The sequence below is a fragment of the Epinephelus lanceolatus genome, chromosome 16 (assembly GCF_041903045.1).
Source record: "Epinephelus lanceolatus isolate andai-2023 chromosome 16, ASM4190304v1, whole genome shotgun sequence".
Taxonomy (NCBI): domain Eukaryota; kingdom Metazoa; phylum Chordata; class Actinopteri; order Perciformes; family Serranidae; genus Epinephelus; species Epinephelus lanceolatus.
The window spans coordinates 11,024,638-11,047,791 of record NC_135749.1 but is presented as its reverse complement, the minus strand read 5'-3'; the positions used below and the strand labels follow the sequence as shown (position 1 = coordinate 11,047,791).

Below are 23,154 nucleotides of genomic sequence, written 5' to 3'. Positions count from 1 at the left end.
TCTGTCTGCATCCATATATCTCTGTGCTATAAGTGCTGTGTCGTTGTATTGTCATGTGTTTGTTTGATGTCAAAAATGTCAGCATTTGTGTTCACATAAAAACAAAATGTGGAAAGTGGAGGCCTGGGAAGTTGTCTCATGGCAGTCAACCAGATGCCTCAACGAGAGCATCAGATAGGCCTGTGATCTGATATATTTGTGATTCCCAAGCACAAGAGCAAAGGTTTCATTGCAATATTGAAGGGGTGGGGGGGGGGGGGGGAGGCACATATAAAATGGTGCATTCTGCCAGAGCGCCAAACACTTGATTTTTTTATGCACCAATCTGCGTCAATTTATGGTGTAACTGTCTTTAATCATGCCAATGTGAACTAAATGTGTGATTTGATTTCTAAGATACATCCACATATTTGTGTTAAGGAGGGAAATAGGCAGCCAAAGAGGATTACGCACTGGTGTGGTGGTGATCTTTGGAAAATTTACGATAATCAAAGCTGCTCATTAAAGTCATTTGGGTGTGACTTCTGGAGCTTAAGCCCCAAATGTTTTTTCAAAAGCCCCGGATCGTTTGGGTTTTTAAAATACCTTCAACTTTGTGTCATTTCCCCTCGGTCTCTCTGACTTCACCAGGAAATCAGTGGAGCTATACTTCTCTAGTAATGATGTTTATGCCAAATTCCTACCCTACCTACGTTCTGTGACTTAAAATAGTAACATCAGGCAATTTTTGCCCTTTTTGGGGGCAGGAGTGAAATTTCAGCACACTCAACATTTGTTTTGTTTTGGTTTCAGAATGATGAAGAACAATTAGATACACTAGTCCATACTCATTGGTAGCTTTGTCACCTTCTACCTATGCCAATCCTCAATGCCTATGTGCAGTTTCACACAGATTGACCACGTCAGTGAGTAGAAAAACGTGGGACAGACAGAATGACTGACTGACAGAATGACACACTGACAGTTTCCGTGATTATGTACAGCATACCATACCATGACTTAGTCATACCAAAAATTTAAAAAAAAACAACAACATTGGTCCACAGGGGGAGCCACAGCGATCTGTCGCATTTTAGCCATTTTTAAGCATTTTTCTGTTGTTATAGCGCCACCCAGTTGCCAATTAGAGTTAAATTTCTCCAGTCACCTTGAGGCGTCCTGTTCTACATATCTACCAAGTTTAGTAAAAATCAATATGGCGGTTCGGCCTAGATAAGAAGTTAGCTCTCTAGCGCCCCCATTTTGTTTGATGGGGTCAATAATGGAGGGGTCCCCTCAGATTATGTGTGGTCATATGCCTACAAAGTTGCGTGGTGATGGGTAAAACCCTTGAGATGTTATACACCTTTATGTGATGAGCCACGCCTGCCGCAATATTCATTGCCTTATAGAAGCTCAGTTTTAGTAAGTTTTCCAACTTTTGCCAAGAGGGAACTTTAGATATTGGTCCTTAGATTATGTTCACCGAGTTTCATGCAGATCAGTCAAACTTCCTAGGAAGAGATCGATTTTAAGTGTTTTTCAAAAAATTCAAAATGGCGGAAAATCTATATAACTGGAAGTTATGGGTTCTTGAGGCAGATTTGTTCCTCATGAGGAGAGGCATCTCTGTGCAAAGTTTCATGTCTCTACAACATACGGGGCATGAGATATGCCCATTCAAAGTTTGCAATTTCAATCGGTTGCTATAGCGCCCGCCTTTGGCCAATTGATGTAATATTGCTTCATTCGCATCCTCCCATGACCCTCTACCACTGTGCCAAATTTCACATGGATTGACCAAGTCAGTGAGGAGAAAAACTTGGAACAGACACACAGACAGAGGTTTTGTCAGTAAGATAATAGGATGTAGGTGTTGTTTATTAAATAGCGATGATATGAAGGTGATGAAGGAGACTCCGCTAACACCGTCTTGCTTGTATATAGAAAGGTTTACTACATAGGCTCTACAGGATGTTTTTGTTTTTCCTTGGCAACTCTTTTTCCTAAATGATGTACAGATTTTTAGGCTTTCTATTATCTCAAATGGCTTGAAAAACAGTGCATATAGCTGCTCCAAATAGGAAAAAAATCTTCCTGGGGGAGCATGCGCCCCGACACCTCTCAGTTTGGGCTGAGCCCCGAGTGTTTCCAGTGTCTGGCTCTGCCTCTGGACATAGCAGAAATGCAAACTTGACCAAAGCTACCGAAATTTACTCCAATACAGTAATACAAAGTATGTAATTAAGATAGTTATTAGCAGACTTAGTTTGGCATCATTAAAGAAAAAAACAATTATATGTTCAGTGCACCCTTTATGTTAGTTCCAGTCATTTTAATTAGCCTATAAAAGCATCTATCACAACCAATAAAAGTGGTACCAGTGGTACGCAGGATATGGAAATGATGTTTGTTATCATTCTTGCTCCATCAAAGTCTTCCTCTGTCTCGCTGCACACTCACTCTTATCCCCTTCTGGGAACGCTAAAAATTGCCCAGCAGTGCGGTGGCGGCAGGTTTTTATGCTGGTTTTTAGGGGCTTATGCCGTCTCTTCCGAGCTGCCGTCGGGACAAGGTGTCAGCTGGATGCCTCCCTGATAAGGCTGTAATCTGAGGTGTAAAGTTATAGGAGGGATTTGGGGAAGTGAGAGGCTGTCAGAGAACAGCAGCCAAGGGTGTCTGGGGCAGCGTAAAACTGGGATGGAGCACCATCTCCTGGGTTTGTGACTCGGTGAGTGCTCTGCTAAACCACCCTGGTATCCAGTTAATCCAGATCTTTGAATCTCAAGATGACTATGCAGCAGATGTTTTCCCTTTTGAATATATCACTGTCACCATTTCCTTTAGACACTGACAGAAATAGAAAGCTGATAGAGGGATTAAGCATCACATAACTCAGTGCAATAAAAATTAGTCTCCTCCATAAACTTGAATGATAGTCAGCTTCCAAGTCAAAACGCCCGAGTGAAAACTAGTTTTACAGTGGCTAATATTAGCTGAGTCTTAAAACCCTCAGTGATCAAATGAGGCACAGTTGCATGCATGGTTGAGGGGACACGGTGGATTAGCCTTGAACTCTTTCATTTTTCACTTTCCCCTTTTTCTCCTCCTCTTTCTCTGCGGCTCATAAAAGATTGCGTCCTGTGTGTGATGTGGCGGAGGAGTGCAGTCAGAATGAACTGATTACGGACGAGGGCCGGCGTGCCTTTGAGTCATGGCACAGAGCGACATTCTTCAAGCACTTAAAAATAGTAACAGTTGCCTTTTTTTAAGTTTGTTTTTCTCATCGAAGGACTTTGGGGCATCCTCTGCTGGCTTTTTGGGAGACTGGAATCATAACCAGATTCCTCTTCACCCCCCCCCCCCCCCCCCCCCGTGTCTTTCTTTTTGTTATTGGGAGTTTGTTTAATCTTGTGAAGAAAATTGGTTTAGCGTGGGAAAGGCAGAATTCTTTTGGGGAAAGGTTTTGTTGTTTTAGTGTTGTGCGCATTGTTTTTTTTTTTCAGTGCAGGAAGAAAAAGTGCCAGTTTGTGCCAAAACCTCATGAAGTATAGATAAAAAGGAGCTGAGTGAGAGGGAGGCCGCAACACCACGACAAAGATATGGGCTGTCTAAGCAAAGAGCTTTACAAATGACGATCTCCAGGGGGAAAAAGGGGGAGACAACATAAGGGAGGAAGGGAGTGGAAGAGGAGGAGGGAGGAAAAGAGGAGAAACAAATGTGGATGGATTGGTGGGAGGGGGAGGAGGAGGAGGAAGATGGGTATTGGGGGTAAATAACGCAGAGCAGTGAGGGGGAGGGGGGGACATTCCCCCTTGCCCACATTAAAGACATAAAAAAGAAAACAAACAGAAAAACATGTCTGACATAAAGAGGCTGGTTTCCGCGGCGACAGCACAATGGCTGCCTGTGGCTCTCGGGGCCCTCGCCGTCCCGTCTGGGGCCCGGCACCAGCGAAAGTCACCGCAGTCACAGGGCCCATCAGTGTGTGTGTGAGTGTGTGTGTGTGAAACATGGTGAATGTCATCACAGGCCTAGTGCTGTGGGAACCGCCATGAAAGGGACCCCACTCGGAAGCCACAAAAGTTCCTTTCTGCTTCTTCTCTCCGGCTTTTAGCCTCTTTATTTATCTGTGTGTAGGGGAGCCGGATGAGGAGGGAGGACTCACTCTCTCTCTCTGTTCTCTCTCTGCGTCTCTTGCTCTCTGACAGGCAGCATGACCCATCGCCGCAGCCCTCCTGCCCTCTCGACACCTCAAATCACAGCAGCCACTATCTCAAACATATATACTGACTGTGTCTAACCCTGCTTCTCTGGGGGTTTATTCACACCTCATATCAGCTCAGTCAGATCATAAACAACACAACGGCCTCTTTGGAAACACCCTATAGGAACAAACGTGGCGTTCCCAGGAATGCCTCATGTATCCAGGTTATGCCGAGTGAATCGTGGAGACGGCCAGACAGGCTGTGCCACAGGTCCCAGGCATTCCTTATGTGTCTGAAGGGCAGATAATTCCCTCATGGGTCCAGCCTAGACAGTGCCAAGCTACTCCGGTGCCAGTTCCCATGCCAATCCAATCTTGACCCCAGTGACTGAGCACCCAGCCACAGGCCGATTACTATGAAGGCCTCATACCAATAAGAAATCTACTGATTTTTTTGGGTGTATGTCAATAGCACTTGCATACAGCAGGGCACCATGCAGGGCTCCTTTGACCACAATTGGCCTTTCATATATTCTTGGCAGGGGTTCCAGACTGTGAACAAACATTTGCTTTTGACTAATGCTGTTTGATCAGAGAAGTTATTTCGAGGTACCTTGTTATTTGAAAGATATAATTGCAAACACCACCATTCTAATTAACATCTCTACTTTTTTTTAACGATTAAAGCCGGGGTTATAAAATGCCTCACGATTACCAAAAACAAACAACAAACCTTTGACTAAAAGCATTTAAATGAAAATTTTAATCAAAGACAAGCTGAATTGTTAAAGAATACGACTTTAGTGGCTCACCATCGAGGCTTTGCTCCCTCATGCCATGGCTTTTTTAAAATTTTGAATTTCCTCCTGCATCATTATAAACACGGTTGTGATTTCAGCACAAATACAGGAGTATAATGATTGCAAAAAGTTTTAAAAAAATATTTTAAAAAATGCTTTATCGTCGACAAACCAATGACCAATGACAGCGCACATGATGTATTGGCCCAGCTATTTTTTTTAAGAGTTAAAGCAATGGTTATAAAATGCTTCACACAAAAACAAAACTGCATTTCAGTGGATATTTAAATCAAAGACCAGCAAGATTTGTTCAACAACAATAATTCAGTGGCTCACCATTTAGGCTTTGCCCCCTCCTGTCATTTTTTTTTTTTTTAATTTTTGTATTTCCTCTTTATCATCATCATAATTGCATCAGTGATTTCAACACAAATACAGGAGAATAATGTAGGAAATAAAAAAGAATATATTTCAGAAGATAGTTTATGGTCTAAATGTGATATATGAGATGTGTGCCCAGTTTCAGCTCTTTGAGCTTTCAACCAGCGTGTCTCTGAATGATGTATCGTATTTTGTGACAGACATGAAATGCACTGAAAAGACTGTCTCTTTGTATCTTTTTGATGTCTAATGGTTTTACTTATTTCCCCCCTTAAGCTGTATTCCTCTGAGCGTCCTTTACACAGGAGTCACTACATTTAAGGGAAATAACACTGCTGAAAGTTGGTTTTCTGTTGCTGAAAAACAGAGTGCAAATAATCAAAGTCAACCACGCAGTGAGACATATCTGACCAGTTATTCAGTTTGACATGAATGCAGCGGAAAAAGTCACAAACAAAATATCTTGCTGAGCTGGTTCCATCTCACAGACTTTCAAACAATAGCAATAGTCATGCATCAGAAGCAATAATTGCAGCTGAGTGTTTGTGCCTTATAAATTGTGGGCATGCACTGTCCACATTCGTGTGAAGCAGTTGCGTGTGTGCGTGTGCTTGTATGAATCAGTTGTGCGTATGTCCCTGAGCGTTCACACGTTCATATTGGAGTTGCGCATGTGTGCGTGTGTGTGCAAATTGTAAAAGTATGAGCTTGTTAATTTCAATAAGGGACGTCGCCTTGTTGTGGTTTGGAGGGATGGGAGGGAGAGGACTTGAAGTGGCCGACCAAGATCGCCAGAAATCTCCCAGAATTCCATCCCACCATTCTGTGCCAGCTCTCTGCCTCTTATGTTTCCTCGCCATCACAATCCTCACACACCCCCACCATGAAACTATTTTCATAATTAACTTATTTATTTATTTATTCATTCATCTTCTTAATTACTTTCCACTTCGTGCCTGCTTTTATGCATCTTGCCTCATCATCCTGGAACAACTGGGACTGCACAAAAGATGAGTGAAACCAGAGTGATTTAATTTTTTTTTTAAAAACAACAACAAAGAAACATGAAAGACTAGTGATACAGAGACGAAAGTTATTCTTTGAAGAGAAGGGTGGGTGGGTGATAAAAATAACAACAGAGAAGAGACTGAAGCCTGACTTCATAGATGTCTCTTTTCTCGCAGACTCTTTCTTCCCTGATGCTGAAATGAGATCCAGATCTGAATTAAGGAATGATTGGTAATGAAAGGATATGTGGAGGGGAGGTTGTTCGGAGGGTGGGAGAGAAAGAGGGATTTCTCTTTTCTGTTGGTCCTGACTCATACTCACCACACTTTAAGCCCCCTGGTGATGGTCACACTGATTACTGACACTTGGGATATTGCAAACACACGCACATGCACATGTTTTAACTTAGTTTATTACTTTTACACGTATGATATGATAAAATGCAGGCGGGCAGGGCTCAGTTACATCTACTGCAAGAGAAACAAACAGAAAAACAAAGCTGCTGAAAGCCACATCATCTTGAAAGAGACAAAGAAAAGGAAACATCTGGAGTAAGAGAAATAAGAAAATATATACCTGATTTTTTAAGAGTGTTTTGCAACTTACAGGATCAAATTAAGGACATAAAAGGGCTTCACTTGTTCAAAAAACACACACAAAGATCTCGTTCTCCTGCATTGTAGTATGTTTAAACTAACACACCCTTCCAGTCTGCCAGGCAGGAAGAGACACACTCAGCTGGGCATTGTGTGGAAGGGGGCATGCCACTTGGCCTCTCTCCGTCTTTCACACACACATATGCACACACCGCTGGGTCAGTCAGGCATTGCTCCCAACAACGGGCGCCTGGGCCTCGTGTTTCCATGGCAATTTGTACCAGCAATCTTCCCACGGTGGCAGCGGAACCGAGCGCTAAGGGCTGCAAGGAATTGCGTGTGTGTATGTGTGTGTGAGTGTACAGAGAGCGCTATCTTGTCCAGTGAAGAGCCCAGATGTTCAGACACTCACTGGGCTGATTCCTCTCTTGACCCCTGTACTTGCCCTCATCTCTGCACACTGACACACACACATGTTTGGAAGAGGCTGGGTATAACATTTACTTAAAGGTCTGTGAGTGAGCTCCAAATTCTCACTCTTTCAACTGGCAAGATTTTTTTAATGTCCTGATTTTGGGAAGAAAACAAAAACACTGCTAAATCTGTGTCAAAAGTCACATTATTGGGTTGGGTTGTTATTGGGTTGTGTACTTTTTTTTTCAAGAGTCAATTTAGCTTAGTTAGTTCACTAAGGTCACACATTAACACATACAAACTACCAACCGAGGCAGTGGCAGACCAGCAGCCTCGGTGTTCAGTGAGGTAAAATGACAAAATGTTTTTGTCAATGGAGTCTGACCTTGAATAGAGCATAGATCAACACAGTCTCACTCCGAAGTCATCCTATATCCACACCTACATTATTGTGTAAAAGCTCACAGCGGCATCAGGGGGAAATGCAACAACACAACAACAAAGTTAAGGAGGCGAAAGTTCGAGTAGGGTGGGCGGAAGTGGTGGCGGATGTGTCCAACAGCTATAGACTTTCACCTGAAAGGCTGGGGATCGTTTCGATTTTTTATTTTTTTTTTCCCAAACTCGACCACATGCTTTTGTTGCCTAAACCCAACCACCATGCATGCGTTGGCTAAACATAACCACGTGTTTGTTGTTGAAGAAAAAAAATGTCAATTCGCAGTGTTGTACTGATGTAGTGTGTTTATTTTTAAAGACACTGTATGCAAACTGTTCATTTCCTGTGAAAACTGAAGTGTATCTTGAAAACAGTCAAAAATTGTAGCAGTCAGAAGTTGACATGATGTCCCAGTGCGTCAACAACCAACGCACCCAGGGTACCTTGCACGTCATATGTCACTGCAGAAAGTCCATGACCAAACGTCAATATGTGACGAGGTTGGAGCGAGAATATGTTGCGTAGATAAGTTTCAATTTCCTTTCGGATCGCCGTTGGACAGAGCTGTCTGTTTGGGAAGTACTGAGCATATGACCGGATAAATTCGACTTTAATTATACTGCACGAGTTCTGTTAGAGTTTGTACACTGATCTTTTCATATGGTTTTACTGTTGCTAAACTCGACCCCAATAACTTCAATTCATGAAGACTTTTCTGTTTTTGGATTCTTCATTCACCAGACGCTTGCAAGAAAAACAAAGCTTCCTTTAGAAAGTTAACATAACATGGGGTGAAGTACTCCCTAAAATGTTATGGATAAACATTTAAAATAGTTTGCTAACGTTACATAATCTATAGATGGTTGAATTAGTTAGCTGCACGCAATACATTAACGGAATAGTTAAGTAAATGTAAACGATAAACAGTTGAAATTGTTATCTAAAAGTCCTGGATAACGCTATTTGTAGTTAGCTAAAAGTAAGTAATGCTCATCTGATAAGGCTGTGGGGGAAGAGACCGAGATTTAAAGCCAATTTGACATAGTGGCCAAACTATGAAATTATGCTATTGGGCCAAGCAAGACTTTTTCCCATAGACTTACATTGTGAGAGACGTGCGTAAATCAGTGATACATTTTCTTTAGCACCACAACCCCCACAAAGTGACCCATTTCACTATTGGGACGAGATCCATTCGGTCCGATGACATTTTTAAAGTCTGGAAGAGCTGCCCACGAATTCATTTTTTATCCCCATTTAGGTTAGCAGAGGGTTAAACTGTAAGTTAGCCGCTTGGGCGATGAAATCTCTGGTGCGCTTACTCTATGGGATGCGTAGGATCCACGTTATTTTACATCAGGGAAGTCAAACGTTTTTGGCCTCATGCGTCACTGTACAAATTCCTAGGAATTAACAGGGCCCCGCCTCCAACACTGTATCCAGCTCTCTCTATGGTACAGACTGATCAGGATTTAAGTTATAAATGATTTTACATCTTAGTAAACAGCATTAAAGCAATATGAAGTATTGTTAAAGGATAGAAGAAAAAGGATTTCTTCATATTGTGGTTGATTACTGACAGCTGCCTAGGGTCATGGGTGACCCATCTGTCTACCCATCACTGCAGTAGTGTTGTCTCTCTGCTGTTTGTCCCTCACACTCACTCCCAAAAAGTAGTTCAGTGACTCCATTCTTTAAGTCACCTGTTCGACTGTGTGAGAGTCAAGCTTTATGCACTGTCACACACTCCCCTGTGGATGATGGAGTGCTTTCACAGTCCATCATTCCCACACTCCTCACCTCTCTCCTTCCCTCCCTCACGCTGCCATTGTTCTACAAAAGCAGTGTAATTAAAGGAGCATAAATAGAAAGAAAGGAGGATAGAAAGAGGGAAGGAAGGAAGGAGAGCAGGATGAGATTGGAAGCTAATTGACTGAGGATGACTGAGCAAAGGGGTGGAAAGATGGGGCTTGGCGGGGTGGGGAGGGAGGGAAGGAGGGTGACAAGCTGAGGAAGGCCAGATTAAAGGCAGGGAGGAGGGACAGGGAGAAGAGGCGGGGGAGCCAAAACTGGCAACCCTGCCCCAACTGCCAAAGTCCTATTTTGTCATTGGGTGGCTGTGACAGAGAGAGGGAGCCAGGAGAGAAATAACAGAGAGAGCGAGTGAGAGACTATGATTGGATGCCAGTGATAGAGTAAAAGACTAAGGCAGCTTGTGAATTTTCTTAGTTGTCATGGGCCCTTGGGGGTCGATAGAGTGACACCGCTGACTCACAGAGGAGACGACAGAAGACACATGAAGAAACAACAACAAAAAACACAAGTGACAAGAAGTAACTAAGGACAACAAGGCTTTTATAAGTACCAGCGCAGGAGGAACAGACAGTGAGGGGCACACAGGGTGAGTGCTTCTTCTACAGGGGAGACCGTCTTCAGCGTTTTGCCTCCACACAGCAGAGAGAGCGGTCGACAGGATCACCCAAATACATCATCTGTCATCTACCCGTCAGTCTAGCCAGTGAGGAAGGGGCACAGACATGAAGAGACCACACGACTACAGCTCCCCAGACTCGGACACAGACGAGTTTATTGACGTGGGACAAGAAGACAGCTATTGGTGAGCATCCACCAACCACACCTGAGGTTGTTAAACATGCCCTCAAATCACGCTTTAAAGGGAAATTACATACAGCTGAAATTAGAAGCTGAAAACAAATTTGCTCTGAATGTACTTGGCTGTAAACTGTGGGCTTTACAAGCATTTTGACACCAAAATGCTGTCACGCATGGAACTGCAGACAAGTTGAAAAACTGCAGGAAAAGTTTTGGTTTTTAAGTCTCAGAGGCGGATGTTGTTCATAAAGCAATGATGTTAAAAAATAGTTACTCCTACTCTTAAAAGTTTTCTGCATTCAGCTCCAACATTATTTCTATTTCCTTTTTCTGAAAATATATTTCAGAAAATTGCCTTTCAAAAAAGCTGAGCTGTCATTTTAAAGTTGATATTCAGGCCTCTGGCAGCAAATCTCCCATCATCACCAAAATATATATTCACTGCATTCCCCTGTAAATGAAACAGCGTCATGTTTGCTTCTTTTACTTGTCCATGTGAGTAAATACAGAAGTTGGTAATCATCACTGCATGCATGACATGCGATAAATATAGGTTAAAATAACGGCTGACATCTTTAGCGAGATTTTCTGACACTGTATCGTTTGAAAATAAATCCACTTCATATAGAAAATATCTTCAGAACAAATACATAGATTCATAGATTCACAATTTATTCACCAAATATTTTTAATTTTGTAAATAACTGTAAATTACTGTAATGTGGCAATATTAAGTTTTCAGTCCTTTCCAGTTCAGGAACTCTGATGTCGCATAAAGCAGAAAAACAGAACTGTCAAATTAAGACGAGGCAACAGAGACGAGGGACAACTCCCCACGAACTGAAGAGTTCGTAGCATTTTGTAGGAAAATTTGAGGCACGTGTGTGCGAGTGAGTACAGTGAAATTATTTTTAATATATTTAAGTATATGACATACAAACATTTTGCTGTATTTAAGATTTAATTCACTTTTAAAAAACTGAAATTTTAAAAGAATAAAAGAAGATTATTAATTTCAGTTTTGTTGTATTAAGGTTATATATGCAGGAAATGTGTGTGTCACAAATTCACACAGTTAATAATAGTTTTTTTCATTATACATATATATATAGTTAAATATATGGAATTATATGAAAAACTAAAATTATTTTTGTTTGATTGAAAAAAATATCCTTTAAAACTTTAAATGCAAATGTGACCTACAATGCCGAGCCCTGTAACTGCAGCCTATTATGTATGACTTATTTCAGTAATGCAGAACAATATCTGATAAGCATTAAAATGACTCCAAACACTGCACACACTCTTCACAAGTCATCGTACCAATTTGCTTTTTAGGCAAATTAATCAAATTCCTCTTCTGGAAATGCAGAAATGTGGATTAAAGAAAGCATTCATCGGAGTGTATCTGTAACAGTGCATCAACAACATATAAAAACAGATTCACAGCAACTCTGGTTACATCACGAGAACCAAGTGAGCCAGCAACGCTAAAGACAGTTTGGATAAATCAAATTGCCATGTGACGTGCAAACAGAAGACAGTGCCGCCTTTTTAAGTCAGCCCCATCAAACATAAACCTAAACAAAAACACACAGCTAAATTGGCAGCCCTCATGTTAAAATCTAATAGAAACGCAGCGAGTCTTTGGTGGGGCAGTTTGAAGGGAACTCCAAGCTGTCAGGCTCTTTCAGGCCCTGTAAGATGAGAGTTCACAAACAAACACAATCCATATTGAGTGACTGTACTCAGGAGGAGCAGATCCCATGCTGCATGCTGGAGCCCCATGCGAGCGAGAGCATCGCCCCGAAGCTATATAATCATCTTTCTAAAAGTGCTTTCGCTCAGATGGAAAGGAGAACAGCATGTCATTTCACTGAGACTAATGTCCAGAAACGCATTAAACCAAAAACAATCTCGTCTTCCCTCCTCTCCCGGGCACTTCTATGCTGCTCTGTGCCCAAAAAGAAAATTAGATTGAAGGGAGCTGATGTGCCATCCTGCCTCTGTGTCATATTAAGAAGAGTAATAATAACAATATGCAGTGGAATCAAAGTTAACATGTTTCTCTCTGTGCCAATGCCATCTCTCTCTTTCTTATTTCTCTCTCCCTCTATCTCCATGGTACAGCCCAGTCACTGGGTCCATGTCTCCTGGCAGCGCCTCGCAGATTCTGGCCCGAAAGAAGAGAAGAGGGGTGAGTGGATTACAGCCTTGGATCCTAATCTTTTTAGTCCTGTCGCTCTGGTTGGCCCTGACTGTCCCTCTGCTCTTCCTGCTGTCTAGATCATAGAGAAGAGGCGCAGAGACCGGATCAACCACAGCCTGTCAGAGCTCAGGAGGCTGGTGCCCAGTGCTTTTGAGAAACAGGTGACTCCTCGTAAATCCACAAGTGATTACTACTTAAACAACAGAAAGCAGCTTCATAAAATCTGATGAGTAAAATGTTGCTCTTTTCACCTGCAGGGTTCATCCAAGCTGGAGAAAGCGGAAATCCTGCAGATGACCGTGGATCACCTCAAACTCCTGCATGCCATGGGGGGAAAAGGTGAGACTGCTGAGTTTGTTGCTTGCAAAACAATTCACTTTGTCGGAATAATGCTGGAAAATAGTGTTTTGGACAAGAGATAAAGCACACAGCATGCACAGTTATATTTTTTATGACCAACCGCATTCCATGAGTATTATTCATTGTATGACTAAGCTCTCATTTTTTCTCTCAGGTTACTTTGATGCGAGGGCTCTGGCAGTTGACTACAGGACCTTGGGCTTTAGAGAGTGCGTTGGAGAGGTGGTGCGGTACCTCAGCTCCCTTGATGGGGAGTCGCCAGACCCTATTGGAGCCCGCCTTGTCTCCCACCTTTCCCACTGTGCAAGTGAGCTAGACCCCCTTCTCCTGCAGTCGCCCCCAGCCTCCGCCCTGCCTTTTCCTCCCTGGCCGTGGGCGTCCTTCCCTCAGATCTCCCCCACCTCACCGGCCTCCTCCTCACCTTCGTTCCCCAGTGGGCGAAGGGATCTGGCCTTGCTGGGGAGCTATCCGCCGCCCGCCTCCCTCCGCCTCGGCCCCCTGGCTGGCTGCCAGCAGGGTGTACCACCGCTTCTTGCGCCCACAGCTCTGGCCACAGTCCACAGGTTGCCCTCCCTCGCAGCGTCCCCGGCCCTAGCCCCATCCAGACCCACTCAGCCGTCCCCTCACAGCGCGACCAGGGCCTCGCCTCTTCCCCTCCCCACCCCTTCCTCTTCCTCTCCTTCTACCTCCTCCTCCTCCTCTTCTACTTCATCATCTTCTGCCCCACTGCAAGTCTCTTTCAGGCCCTTCGCACCTCTGGGGTCTCCCACAGCCCAGCGCAGGGGCTTGAGCGGACCAGCCAAGTCGGCCCAGGGATGGGGGACTGAGATCGGAGCTTTCTGAGCTCTGGTTTTCCAAATGAACTCTGTACAGTGTACATGGAGCTCCCATGTGCACCATGTAGCAAATATGAAACCGTTGGAGAGAGACGTATTGAACCTTTGATGACTGTCTTTGGTTTTGAGGGACTCTAAAAGCCATATCAGACTGTGGGTGAAGTTTCAGATAATCACAATCAATCATATATAATGGAGCAATGAAGGAATGTGAAAGAATACAGGATATGAATAAAATTGAAGATCTTGCTTGACAAATACACACGTACACAGTGCCCAACAGAGCCATATATAAAATGCTCAGCAGTGATGTTGAGTCTTTACTGATCTTTTAACTGTGATATTTGTTTTTTTCCCCAAAACATTTATACATTTGATTACATTTTCCAGTCTGAAGAATGTTTGACAAAAATATCTATAAAGACTAAGTGCCTTTACCTTTGTCCATGTTTTCCTCTGTGTGTTTTTTCTGACTGTAAAATCAAATGGCAACACATACTTATCTTACCTATCTGCTATCAATACAAATGGAACAGGAATGGCAGAAAGTTACATGTTACCCACTTATCCATATTAGCCATGTCTGCAAACACTGCCTGCATGTTCTCCAGCCGTAACCCCCTCTGTATCTAAGCTGTCTCCAGTGATGGCTGATGGGAGCTGTGGTCTTGTGGCTGCAGAGGATAAACATGGTGGGAGCTGGTGATGTTTTTGGGATGCCGCGGCGAGGCAAACAGACCCATCACTTTGCCCTCTAATTGGCAGTCCCCTGTAATTAACTTTACCCTCATATCAGTCTATGTATCTTCCTCTCCTCTGCTGTCTCTCTGCCATTCTTTCTCTCCAATCTTGTGGTACACCAGCGGATATCTTCTCTCCCTGTTTGTCTGCGCCACTGTCTCCTCAACAATGGACAGACAGTAAAGACGAGGGCGAGAGGGAGGGATGGAGAGACCAAGAGAGGGGAAAACAAAGAAAAAGATCTGAAGGGCTGTGGTTGGGTGACTGATTTGGCGTAGACGTTCAATAACAGGGTGGGAGGGAGGCAGGAGACGGGGTTAAGGAGAGATGAGAGGGATTGTGAAGGTTTAAGAGGACAGAAAGAGAAATGGTGTGAATCACCGAGAGTCAGCCAGCACATAGAGGGTGAGCGAGAAACCCTCTAAACAATGATGAATGACAGTTGCAACGAGTTGTTTCTCAAGAAGATCAGCATAATTGTGTCGTGCTTCACCAAAACGGCTCCGCGGGGATGAGAGAGCAGAGAAGAGCCCTGTGTGTGTTTACTGCTGGAGAACGCTTTGATCTACTTCAGGATGCAATGTCTGTGGTCTGTGGTCCAAAAATGTGTGTGTTCCGCAAAGTGCATATTGTTTATTTGAGTGAGTGTGCTAGTGTGTGCTTAGGCCAGTCTCATGTGCTCGCTGCCCCATGTGTGAGTGTATGTGTTTGTGCCTCCCTTAGTGTTTTGTTTATGTGGTGCTGTGTGCACACACGTCTTGTATGTATGTGTGTGTGTGTGTGTGTGTGTGTGTAATGTGAGTCTTCAGGGCTGGCGTCAGGACTGAACCGCGGTGGCGGCGTGGCTCTCGTGCGAGGCTGGCCGGCGGTCGGACGGACGGTACGGTGGTGGAATGTTTGTGGAGGGTGCATGCGTGCACACACACAGGCACACAGACGACACACAAACATAGACACACACAGGCTGGCTGGCACTATTCTAGCCTCTGAGTGGAGGAGCCAGAGTCACCACCACAGCTTCCAGGAAGGACAACCACAGTCACACTGCACTGGGTTTCCCACGGGGGAGGGGAGGCTGGAGGGAGAAGAGAGGAAGGAGGGGAGGGAACGATGGAGAAAGAAGGAGGGAAGTGTGCGCGTGTGTGAGTGTGTACGTGAGGCGAGGGTGTGCGGCGCAGACCGACGTAGCGGTTCAAGCTGAGAGAGGAAAAGATGCAGGGAGGAGGCAGAAATAAGAGAAAAAAGTGTCTGAAATCAGGAAATGAGAGATATTTCTCTTCTGATGTGTAAATAAACTTATTCATGCAGCAGTGCTGAACCTTTTACTGGATCATACATAACTCAAGTTATACAGTTTCTGTCTGTGTGTGTGTTTCTAGAGCCATGTTCACACAGTTCCTCGGGGAGAATCCAGACACAACATTGGACAGTTTGGTAACTTTAGGAGGAGCAGGCATGGCGATTAAATGCTTGAGATGGCATATGCGCCTCCAACATAAAATAAACAGCATCGTTTATTATGTGTCATGATCAATTCTGTGTTTCTGTTTGACAATATTTAAGTTTGCTTGTGCATCATCGCATGCATGCATATGACACAGACATACCTGCTACCAAACCATGAAAAACACTTAGTGTCATACGTGAAGAACTGGCAGTTGGGATCCTCAGTACATGTCCTTTGGCACGCCTTTGCACCTTTCGTCAGCAATTTGGCAATGTCAGAACCCCAGAAATCTACTCCAGTCTCTAATCCAGTCTGTTAGCAGAGAGGTACAGGGTTAGACTGCTGTTAGTGGCCAAACTACAGAACCCAAGAGTGTACGCAGCCTGCAAGATGCTTCATTGACCAATGAGCTTTATTATAAGAGTTTGTGTACTTGTGTCATACTGTTGAGTTATGTGTATTTTGTGTGAGAATCTGCACACTAAACCATCCTTTGCCTCAGCCTTTGGCACCGGCATGCTGAATTTAAGATGGCACTTGTATCTACAAACAGAAGAAGAAATAATACTGGTATGCACACCATCATCGCACCCTGTTAATTATTAATTCTAAACTGGTGTTAGAGTCAACAGGTGTCAGTCGTCTACTGAGCTGTGACTTGCAAAAGTTAACCAACACAATTCAAAATAAAAGTACATTTCTGTGGATCACTGTGAAGGGTTTGAGCTTAAAGGAACAGTGTACAGTATATGATTTAGGCAGATTTAGTGGTATCTAGCCAGGGCTGTTTCAAGACACTCTGGGGGCCCAGGCAAGAGGCACCTTGCAAAATAAAATAAATAAATGAAATAAAAATCAACCAGCCACCCTCCTCCCCTGACAAGTAAAGAACAGTACCTTCATAAGTAAAACTGTCCCTAAAGTGCAGTGAAGTTTGTGGGCCGTTACCTGCCACGAAGAGAGAAATGTGAACTGCTCGTTTCTCCTCTGACACATCACATACCTGTGTGCTGCCACGGCTCAGCTGTTCAGGTATTTCTGGGCAGTCATGAAATCAACAAAGAGGAAATTATTGGACCTGGAGCCGGACTTCTCCGTCGCCGGTAAGCCCATCTTGCACCGTATTTGACAGGAATACGGCGTCTGTGACCCCCGTTCAACCCACAACTGGCGGGATTCACCTTTCGTTTCTGCTGCTGGCTGAAACTTGTACTCGCACAGCATGCTCCTGAATGATTTGTTTTGCTTGCGCAAAACTATTTTTAGTCATAAACGCGAGTAAAATGCTTGCACCATAGAGCTCTGTGGAAAACAAATCACTGTAGCATATATAAACAAATCTAACCTACGAGTAAAAAGAAATAAATAATAACTTTCACTGCTTAAAGATACTCAATAGCTCAGCTAATACCTGAAATGTCACTGGATACAAACCACCGCAGCAGCATATTGAGTGCCAGGTGGCCAGCGCGCGCCGTTATTGGACGGCGCATGGACCCTCACCCTCTTGCAATTGGAGTTTGAACTTATCCCACAGTAGTGGTACCATGAGGTACCATAGTACTACGGTACTCCAACAATGCTAGCGCAGGTGGCAACCAATCATGTGGAACATGGTCTCAATTTACGTGATGTGTGAAAAGAGACAGAAATGCTGTGCAGTCCCACACAATGCGGGACGTCTGGTCAACCTACTTAACCACTTGCAAGCAGCAGCTAGTAGGGGGCCCCATTAGGGGGGATTCTAACATGTTGTCATTGTTGCAGTGTCTATAGGGGTTCCATCATATTGTCATTGATATGGACCAATGTCAGCCGTCTCTGGGGGCCCCCTTTCAGCTCGGGGCCCTAGGCAATTGCCTAGTTTGCCTGTCTGGTTGCGACGGCCCTGCATCTAGCAGTGAGGACTGCAGACTGCAACCACCTTAAACTTCTCCTGGTTAGAATTCCCTCAGTGTTTATTATTCAGAAGGTTTATAATGGGAGCGAATGTCCATTCTGGGCTTCTGTAGAAACATGGTGGTGCACAATGAAATTAAAAAGACAATATTGTTTAAAATATTGTTTAAAGTAAGTCCTCTCTTACCTGTATTCTGCCAATGTAAAGTTTCCATTGAAAAAGGTAAAAAACTGACAGGAGGGGTCATGAGTGTAGACTCTCTGACACACCTCATACTCTGCTGTGAACAAGTTCTCGTAGTTTGCCCCTGGGAAGTCCACGTCGTGGTACACCTAGGGTCTGGGAGACAAACAGAGTAAAGGAAACTGTCACCACCAACCACTGTGTAGCCACTGAACTTATTTAAAATGGTTGTTTGCCTACTTGGGTCTGGGGTGAAGGGTTTGAGAAAATCTCCCAGAATGCAACTTGAAAGTATCTTTAATTACTGAGTGTTCAGACTAAAGGCAAAGCAAATTTTAGAGGTGTCATGATTACATACAAATTCAATGTAAAAATGCAATTTGACGTGAAACGTGAACTTGTGAAAAGAAATGTACAGAGAAGCAAAAAGAGGAAGAAAGATTGAAGGGAAATAACATAAAGAACATTTCTGGTGTGTTTTAAGATCATTCAGAGCTGAACTGAACACAGACACAGGAAAACAGTCACAGTTGGTGCGTCTGCTGCTAGCTAGCGTACAGCTAACATACTGTACAGCTGGAACAGATTGTGTGGGGCAAACAAACAGCAAACTGTCCAGCAGTCAAATTCACACACAAAAAAAATGAAAGAAAAGAAGATTAACTTTGTTTTCAGACTGTATTCACCTTTGGTCTAAATCAAAACACATTGCAACCCCTGCAAATGAATAGGCTGACAACAATTGTAGCAATGAAACGTAACGTTGTTCTGAGTGACAGACAGATATAAATGGACTACAGGATGCAGCTGTGATGGAAGCATCAGTGTGGCAGTGAGTGAGTGTTGCCATCTGACGCAATAGCGGTTTCAACATAAAGTTCCACATTGACTACAGCCATCTTGATTATTTTCGAAAACGCCTTAATGGCGTAAGCTCACTGTAGTGCCCCCAGCATGAGGGTGTGTGAGCTAAAAATTATGCTATCTACTATTTTGCATAAACAAGTTGTTGCTGCATGACTGCATGATGTCATCCTCTCAGAAACACCCCATATTAGACACACGATTGCTTGAAATCTCTCCAAAGCTGAGTGGACCAGATTCATCTGCCAGAGGTAATAAAAAATTAGTTCACAGATCCGTCTGGTTCCCAGGCAACAAGTAAATGCCCACTTCTTTCAAACCCCACCCTACACTTCCAGGGCTGTTTCAAGACACTCTGGGGGCCCTAGGCAAGAGGCACCTTGGAGCCCCCCCCCCGCCTCTAGGGTGACCAGGTCCCAATAAACCAAATGTGGGACCAAATGTGGGACAAGGAGTAAGTTTGTGAGGGACAATGTGGGACACCTGCCGCCAGCGCAAATTTTAGTCATCAGAGACTTCTCACGGTACCAAAATTGGAACCCACAGTACGATACCAGTGAAAGTATCATGGTTCTGAGTAGTATCAGGATACCACAGCAAAAATGAGGCAGATGTGCCTTTTGTCATTTATAAAAAGATAAATCACTTTTCTATAATACATCAATGATATTTCAATGGAATAAATTACTTATTGACTTATTCATACTTCAAAAACAGCATCAATAAGTGATTAACATAGAGGGGATCAAAATAAAATAAATAAATAAAATAAAAATCAACCAGCCACCCTCCTTCCTGACAAGTAAAGAACAGTCCCTTCATATGTAAAGAACAGTCCCTAAAGTGTGATGAGGTTTGTGGACCATTACCTGCCACAAAGAGAGAAATGTGAATGGCTCGTTTCTCCTCTGACACGTTACATACCTGTGTGCCGCCGCGGCTCGGTTATCCAGGTACTACTGGGCAGTCATGAAATCAACAAAGAGGAAATTATTGGACCTGGAGTCGGACTTCTCCGTCGCTGGTAAGCCCTTATCTTAAGCCATATTTGACAAGAATACAACGTCTGTGACCCCCGTTCAACCCACAACCGGCAGGATTCGCCTGTACTGGCACAGCGTGCTCCTGAATGATTTGTTATATTGATATTGAGTGCCAGGTGACCACCACGCGCCATTATTGGACGGCGCATGGACACTCACCCTCTTGCGATTGGACTTTGAACTTATCCCACAGTAGTGGTACCGTGAGGTACCGTAGTACTACGGTACTCCAACAATGCTAGCGCAGGTGGCAACCAATCATGCGGAACATGGTCTTAATTTGCGTGACGCATTGCCTAGTTTGCCTGTCCGGTAGCGACAGCCCTGTACACTTCCAGCTTGTACAGGCTGTTTTCATGCACTGTATACCTACCAAAAGTAACGCACCACAATTAGTATATAATGAATTGAGAGCCAGCAATTTTTCAACAAATTGTGAAGGCTGCAATCATATGACAAATGTGCTGCCAGGAGTAAAGAAGAAAGTAGTATAAAGACATAAAGTCCACATATAGAGGCAGGTTGGGGTGGTAAATGGTCAAACAACACAGGACTTTTCCCCAGGAGACCATTGTGCATAACTGTGTATAACAAAGTGAACTTTGGGTTATTTTAAGATACATTGTCATCATGTTTCTTTTCCTAAATCTAACCAAAGTAACTTAACTTGCCTAATGCTCAAAACACCCAATCTAGACCCATCCATTCTGAACAACTACAGACCAGTCTCAAAGCTCCCTTTTTTAATCAAAGATCCTAGAAAAAAACTGTATTCAAACAATTAAAAAATCATCTATCAGTCAATAACTTATTCGAAAAATTCCAGCCCGGCTTTTGATCACTTCATAGCACAGAATCAGCTCTCCTTAAAGTTTGCAATGATCTCCTGTTGACTCAAGATGCCAGTGAGTGTTCCATTTTAGTTCTCTTGGACCTTAGCGCTGCATTTGACACGGTAGACCATGACATTTTAATTGACAGGTTAGAGAAGTGGGCAGGAATCACTGACATGGCCCTGAATTGGTTCAGGTCTTACCTTTTTAACAGATACTCTTCAGTATCTATAGCTGGCTCTGTTTCTTCCCCCACTGATGTCTCCTATGGTGTCCCCCAGGGGTTGATCCTGGGCCCTATTATCTTTTCCATTTACATGCTCCCTCTAGGTGACATCATCCGTAAGTATAACATCCATTTTCATCGTTATGCAGACGACACACAGTTGTACATCCCAGTCAAGCCCGGTGATCAGTCTAATATAGCAGCCCTCCACAACTGTATCACAGAAATAAAATACTGGATGTCAGACAATTTTCTCCAACTCAATCAGTCAAAATCCATTGTCATTGTTATAGGTCCATCCACAACAAGAAAACTAATTTTGGAAAGCCTTGGCAATTTAACACTTCTTGTAAAACCCTCAGCCAGAAACCTCAGCATCATTTTTGACCAGGACTTGAACTTTGAACTTCATGTAAAAAAAAAGTGGTCCAGACATGTTTTTATCATAAAGTTGAAACATAGCCAAAGTCAGGTCTTTTATCCTCATTTTAAAACAGTCCTAGTTATTCTGAACAATTAAATATTCAATACACCCATATTTGAAGCTGATAAGTAACTTTCAGGGGTGTATAACTGGAAGTAGGAAAAAAACACAGACCTACAATTGTATCTGATAACCACAGTGGGTGTGATTTTGTTTTTATGATCAAATTTTACAGATATAAGCTTTATTTTCTATTTTCAGTGTGTATTTTTAGTAACACACCTGTTGTCGTCACTCTGGTCAGGCCGTACAAAGGCAAATAAGAGACAGCTGCTGACAATGTTCTACATCACGGGAGTAGAGAGATGTTATGTCTTCTCCATACAAATTCACGTTCTCCTGAAGCTCTGGACAACATTCTAAAGAAATGGAAAAAGAAACACGTTTAGATAATTACTTGTGTGGTTGCACATCGGCAGCCACAACAAGCATGCATAACAACACAGAGCATGTGCTTGTATGATATCTACCTAAGAATAGAGGTGTTGCATGTTGCACCAATGGTTAAGCATTACTTTGACGATCATCTTGACCAATTGAGACCCCACAGAGGCGGAGCAGGCCCTCTAAAATGAAACACATTCTCATTTTCTCAGTGTAGAAGCCAGTAAAGATTCTTAAAGCACAGTCAAAGAAGTCTGCAACTGCAAACTGACCAAAGGGCTGTTCAGTCCCCACATTTGTACATCTGAACTATCTGTGTGACTGATTGTTGACTCGTGTAGTGATGGTTGGAAACAAACTCTGCACAGCCCTGACCTGCTGTGAAAAAACATAAGGACACAACTAAGAGAAGTTTATTAATTATGGATGTTGTCAATAATCACTGGCATAAATGAGCAGGTTGTTTAGACTGCATTCATTTTTAACTGGGTGTGCTGTATGCATTCTTGTCTTTGTTCATGATTAACTTAACACAGTGGACTGTATTTTGAGTTATGCTAGTGTCTAAGGTTTTATAGTCGCACAAAGTGTCAAATTACCAAGTTAAGGTAATGTTCAGTCTGACATCTGTGGTTAATTGAGTGGTGCAAAATAACTGCAGCGTCATTGGTGCTCTGCTGTCATGTTTGAAAACAGCCACTAGGTGTTACTGTTTACCCCGTTGGTTCATCCAGCCTGAGTTACATGACAATCACTTTGTAATGAAAGAAAAGTTTTTGTGTAAATATTAATTTGAATATTTGCTTTATATTGTGTTACTGTGGTTATTTTATCATTTCACCTGAAACATCACTGCAAAATTTCATAGTGTTTTGGGTTAAATTGCAAGTCACTTTTCAGTTAGTAAGATGATTTTAACATTGAATTTCCCATTTTCCATAGCACCACACACACCACAAGACAAAGAGGAATGTACATGTAATCAGTGTGTGTGTGTAACATAGTGTGTCTACTTTCCAACAGGACAATTACCCAACACAACACAACACAGCACAGGTAGTATAGCGACAACTCTGTGAATGTCTCTCTGGGGAGACCTGAAAATTACTGTCCCTGGATCAGCTTGAGGAGGTGCAGAGTTATTTTCTTCCTTTTTGATAAGTTTGCAAGAATTCCTAAAATCCTGTTGGTTGTTGATTGATGAGGG

General features: G+C 43.1%; 2 protein-coding genes across 2 annotated transcripts; one reads left to right on the top strand and one right to left on the bottom strand.

Annotated features, from left to right (window-relative positions):
- Positions 1-9,883: 9,883 nt before the first annotated feature.
- Positions 9,884-14,284, top strand: heyl (hes related family bHLH transcription factor with YRPW motif like). The gene is made up of 5 exons (XM_033636645.2): positions 9,884-10,441; positions 12,568-12,634; positions 12,724-12,807; positions 12,904-12,985; positions 13,161-14,284. The coding sequence occupies exons 1-5, from the start codon at positions 10,362-10,364 to the stop codon at positions 13,847-13,849; spliced, it is 1,002 nt and encodes a 333-aa protein (XP_033492536.1). The 5' UTR covers positions 9,884-10,361; the 3' UTR covers positions 13,850-14,284.
- A 1,424-nt stretch (positions 14,285-15,708) lies between these two features.
- On the bottom strand, positions 15,709-22,090 carry LOC144467416 (coagulation factor XI-like). The gene is made up of 3 exons (XM_078175998.1): positions 22,079-22,090; positions 18,117-18,262; positions 15,709-16,071 (listed from the first exon to the last, which is right to left on the bottom strand). The coding sequence occupies exons 1-3, from the start codon at positions 22,088-22,090 to the stop codon at positions 15,930-15,932; spliced, it is 300 nt and encodes a 99-aa protein (XP_078032124.1). The 3' UTR covers positions 15,709-15,929.
- Positions 22,091-23,154: the final 1,064 nt, after the last annotated feature.

Bases quoted from the DNA above. Each gene is read 5' to 3' on its own strand.
- LOC144467416 (XM_078175998.1), bottom strand. The intron at 16,072-18,116 runs GTAAGAGAGGAC...TTTATGTTGGAG, and splicing joins TTTACATTGGCAGAATACAG to GCGCATATGCCATCTCAAGC.
- heyl (XM_033636645.2), top strand. From the start codon at position 10,362: ATGAAGAGACCACACGACTACAGCTCCCCAGACTCGGACACAGACGAG. The intron at 10,442-12,567 runs GTGAGCATCCAC...TCCATGGTACAG, and splicing joins GGACAAGAAGACAGCTATTG to CCCAGTCACTGGGTCCATGT. The intron at 12,635-12,723 runs GTGAGTGGATTA...CCTGCTGTCTAG, and splicing joins CCCGAAAGAAGAGAAGAGGG to ATCATAGAGAAGAGGCGCAG.